This window comes from Vicia villosa, linkage group LG3 (genome assembly GCF_029867415.1).
Source record: "Vicia villosa cultivar HV-30 ecotype Madison, WI linkage group LG3, Vvil1.0, whole genome shotgun sequence".
Lineage (NCBI taxonomy): Eukaryota > Viridiplantae > Streptophyta > Magnoliopsida > Fabales > Fabaceae > Vicia > Vicia villosa.
The window spans coordinates 87856564-87861943 of NC_081182.1; the positions used below are offsets into that span (position 1 = coordinate 87856564).

The window sequence follows — 5380 nt, forward strand, 5'->3', positions numbered from 1 at the left end:
CACCTTTCAAGTTAGTCTATAACTCATATGCAATGATCCCATTGAAATTGATCCTCTGAGCTGGTGACACACAAAGGAAGGTTACATGCTCACCTTAAGGAACAACTTTGATTTGGTATACAAAGTGAGAGACATGGAGCACATCAGCGAGTACGCCACTAAATCTCATACACCTAATAAATTTTGCAAGGCGTAGTACTCCCTGAGGCATGGAATCAGTAATCCCTCATTTCTACTTTTGTTAATTTAATTTTCTAAAAGTAATAAGCATGAAGCTCTTTTCTCCCCTCTGGGAGTTATTAATGAGAGGAACATTATTATATTTAATCATGTTAAGAAAAGTAGTGGAACGATTTTCTTTTGCAAACGCAAGAGTCTATAACAAGATATCCATTAACTATGCATTGGTTTAATACTTTTTATGCAGAAATTAACTCAGAAAGATCATCTACACGTCAAACAATTCTGTAAAGGGGCCTATCTATGTCAAATTCACCTGACAAAGAGTCTCACTATTGTGAAATCATCTCTAAAAAGAGTTAGAACTGAAATTTTCACAGCCTCATCAAGCTTCAAGCAATCAATGGAAATATCCTACTCTTCACACAATTTCTTGGTGAAGGCCAAATCTCTTTAAGGGTGGTAATCTATTTGGTTTTCTCCTTCAAGGAATCAACCTCTTACTCCAAGTATCCAACTCCTCGCTTTTCTCCTTATCTAGAGCACCTTGAGTGAAAATTTCTCTTTACATATTGGACTAGGATAATTTACTGGCTCCGAAAAGGGTAACGCAGGTGAGGGCCCAAAGCTAGATAGTAGGTCGCCCGAAGTATTTCTAAAAGTCGCTCGTTTGAACTTGGGCCTCCCAAACTAGTTTCATGACCCGTTCTCTTAAAGTAAGTGTATGGTGATGTTTCTAAGCAGTAACTTCCCCTTCCCTCCATACTCGCAAACAAAATCTTATAATATATGTGTAATGGTAGTTAGTTTTAACATATGCTTATCCTTATATTTTACTATTCTCAACTTAACAACTCTCTGCAAAGCTTGATTAATTCATGATGGTTACTCAGCCTGCAAATCTAAATCATATATATGGTGATTCCTTCCATCTTTATTTATTTATTTATGTTTTGAATGTATTCTTCATTTTTCGATTTCTATTCCTAGTCGGAAAGATTCTTACATGCCATATTAGTAACTATTTTGTTTATTCAAAATCATTCAAAGAAAATACAACGTGTATAAGCCTTTATATAGATTGCAATAAAACTTAAAGTAAAATCAAGTTTATCTTAGACAACAAGCTAATCCTAAGGCCACTCTATCTATATAGGGGAAACAATCAAGAATCATGTTCATGACTTTGGAGCCTTTCAACAACTTGACTCATGGTAGGTCTCACATCTTTCTCTTCCTCAACACAATTCAAAGCCACCGTTGCCAAAGTCTCCAATTTAACAAAGTCATAATTTGATCCCAATGAAGGGTCAACTATTTGCTCAACCCAACATCTAACTTCTGAAACTGTCTTTCTTTTCTCTCTCACCCATGTTACTAACCTCTCGTTAGGTGACTCCATTCCATTTTCTGAGATTTGGATAGATGTAGTTGTATTCTTTCCGGTGATCATCTCCAACACCACAACTCCATAGCTATAAACATCCACCTTAGATGTGATAGGCAAGTTGAAAACCCATTCAGGTGCCATGTAACCTCTTGTTCCTCTCATCCTTGAAATACTTGAGTTATCAACATTGTTTCTTTGTAATAGCTTAGATAACCCAAAATCTGCTACTTTGGGCTGGTAATCAGAGTCAATGAGTATGTTTTGTGGCTTTATATCACAATGCAAAATCCACTCTAAACATTCTTCATGCAAATAAGCAAGAGCCTTTGCAGTGCCTAGAGCAATGTTAAACCTCTTGCCCCAATCAAGTGCATTTGATGAGAGATTTTCAGCTAAAGAGCCATTTTTCATGTACTCATAAACCAACAACCTATGCTTTCCTTCTGCACAATAACCCCACATTTCAATCAAGTTTATGTGGTTAAGCCTTCCAATGATGCTAACTTCAGCAAGAAACTCACTATCTCCTTGATTCGTTTCATGTAAACACTTTATCGCAACAACTCGATTATCCGATAAAACACCCTTATAAACAGTTCCTCCAGCACCCTTTCCAATCTCTTCTCTAAAACCTTTTGTAGCTTGTTTTAATTCCGAATAACTATATTTCCTAAGCCCTATTTCTGCTGCAAAAACATACCCATGATTATTTACACTAGAGTGTTTTCTATTCTTAAATAAGAAGCACCCTACCATAAAGAAGCACAGTACCTCAATAACTCCCAAGCCAGTAGCAAACCAAAGCATAAACTTCAGTGATCCATTTTCATTGCCTTTGACATATGATCTTCTTAGTTGTTTTACTCCATTATGTCTTGAACAAACCAAACTACCATTTTTTATAACATTCTCATGGGAAAAAACATGTTTTCTCTTTGGCACTCGCAAGTACAATGATCCTCCAAAATGTGGTGAACTATACCCATTTTGTAACTGTGTCTTGGGATAGCAATAATACATACCCTGGTCCCTCACCATACGGTACCGGAAGGCTATGCATTGAGACATTCTCAAGCATAAATGCTTACATTGTTTGTAGCTATAATTTGCTTGGTTGTGATAGTCGTATCCATAAAACTGAACATGGGGTAAGCGTTGGAAGCGAGTCTCTGACCTTGTTTTGTTGTTGCATGAAAGTTGGAAGTTTGGTTTGCACCCTTGCGACCAATCTTCATCATCTATCCTACTAAAACCAGGAAGACACAAACACTTTCTACCAATTTCTGGACTGTTAATGCAAAAGCTATTAGGTCCACAAATTCCATGTATTTTGAAAGGTTGTTGGTGGAATTGCCCAGAAATGGACCAGTTCTCGTCTCCATGTTTTCGGCTATAAGCACGAACATTACCATCAAAATCAAGAGTCAATCTTCGTTGAAGCACTGTCCCATAATCACTTGTCATCAAAGTAAAATCATCGGAAGAACTGAATTTCCCCAAAACATCTAATTTTGCAACCCTACTATTGTTGTATGAGGATCTACCAGCCTCCCAACTCACAAGCCAAGGATATGGCCAATAAATACTTGAAAATATTGGGCCGTCGTAAAGCAAACGGAGAAGATTATCGTTATCGAAAAAAAGCTTGTAGAAGCCAGAGGAATATTTGTTGTTGCTTTTGGAGGAAACAAGGTTCATATACCTAGTGAAATTTTGATCGGGAAGGAGAGTATCTGTTGGGAAATCAAAGCTTTGCCACAAAATGAAATCATTTTTGCTACGCTCTCTGAGAATGAGATTTCCGGTGTCGGACAAAAACAACTCACGTAGTTTGGATGAGTTAGTGTTAGTGGACCAAACATTGGAATATCCTGCGTCGGTTAAGACGAGGTTGCCGGTTTTAAGAAGTGAAAGTGTTGAGCGTTTCCCGTTAACTGGTTGATCACGATTTGCCATCCAAACAACGGTGGCCTTGTCGAGGTTTTTATGTTTTTGAGTGAACCATATGGCGAAGGAATAAGCATTTTCTCCAACAGGGTAGAAGCCTGCTGTGAATGTGCCTGTGGGTGAAACTATAGTGTCTTGTTGGGGTTTTTCGACCGAGAGGGAGAATGATGATGAGTGTTGAAAATGGAAGAGAACGATGAGAAAAGTGATCAAAATTTGTGAAGAGGCCATTCGCATCATGCTACGCCGTTGATGTATTCTTTTGTCATCACCTCACAAGTGTCTCTTTTTTATTCGTAAAGTTCACGTTCATTGGTCAACTTTCCTAATCGTATTGGATACGATGTTGAATTTTATATGTCGTGTAGTAGTGAATCGTTTAATGAAACTTCGACTTTCCAAGTATCATGTTTTCATTTATGACTTTTGCTTAACATCTCCTGTACATAATTCTCTTCTATTCTAGAAAAGAAAACTCCTCACTTTATTTGTTACGAAAAGAGGTGTCAAAATGGGTTACCCGGTCCTAAACGGGCCGGTCTATGGGTGTCTCGGATTTTTCAGAGCCGGACCCAAAAAACTCATATATTTATCTCCTATATTTGTTGTCTCAAATAGTAATTACTTTGCTAATGTCTCTAATTCTCATTGGTCTACGTATAGGTTTGTAAACGCAACAATTTGAATTTTGTATACAATCCATGGAAGACCCTTCAATTTTGGCACAGATGCAAATGCTTGCTTCAATTTTGCCTTCATGTACCATAAAAATCTTTCTGAATTTCAGCCTATAAACTAGTAGGATACCCGTGCGTTCGCACGGGTACTGGTTTGGACTGAACCGAATATATCAGAAAGAATTTGTATTTAATTTAAAATCAAGAAGTATTTAATATAAAATAAAAAACATATATGCTTTAAATTGGAAAAGCAAAAATAAAAAATTATCGTTCAAAGACATTGATATAATTACATAAAAAATATGAAAGTGTCAAAAATAATTAATATCCAAAATTTATCATTAGTTGAATATCAATAGAAAAATAAATATCCTACATACAAAACATAAATTAGACAAATAAATATCCAAAATTTATCATTGGTTGAATATCAATAACTTCGTGCTCCCGTTAATATTCAATATTTTGAATATTAACAAGACCCGCACGGATTCTAGTGTGGGTTGGATCGGGTTTATCAGATACATATAGTATCAAGTAAAAAAATCCAAATCTATTTTCGTATAAAATAGAAATAAATATAGATGTTGCATTGGTTAAAAATAAATAAATTTTTATAGAAAATGGTATATAAAATAGAAATAAATATAGATGTTGCATTGGTTAAAAATAAATAAATTTTTATAGAAAATGGTATAATATAAATCAAAAATAAATGTTATCAATATTGTATAGATTCCACTTACTAAACATTTATAAAAAATGTAGAATCAGTTTATATCAGTACTGTACTGGTGTGTTACCCATGCGTCCGCACGAGCTTTGGTGTGGGCCGCAGATATGGCACCAACTTGTCATGAGAATTAAAAAAAATTAAAATATTATTGGAAAAAAGAAAAAATATAGACGGCAAAAAAATTGTATACGTTTTTAAAAATTTCTATTGTTCAGAAAAACTATTTAACACATAATTTGTAAAAAACCAATTGCGAAAAATAGAAAAAATTACTTTTTTTTAGGATTGAAAGAGTTGTAATGATAAAAAGTTTTGTAAAGTTTAATAAATGAGACAAATAAATATTCAAAATTAAAATTAGTTGAAAATATAATTTTACACGGTATTATTGTATTACCCGTGCGTTCACACGGATTTTGGTCTGGTTACCCGTGCGTTCACACGGTA

General features: G+C 35.1%; 1 protein-coding gene across 1 annotated transcript; it reads right to left on the reverse strand.

The window, feature by feature from the left end:
* Positions 1-224: 224 nt before the first annotated feature.
* LOC131656286 (putative receptor protein kinase ZmPK1) lies at positions 225-3753 on the reverse strand. The gene has a single exon (XM_058926030.1). It carries the CDS (start codon positions 3746-3748, stop codon positions 1346-1348), a length of 2403 nt encoding a protein of 800 aa, XP_058782013.1. The 5' UTR covers positions 3749-3753; the 3' UTR covers positions 225-1345.
* Between the last annotated feature and the right edge of the window lie 1627 nt (positions 3754-5380).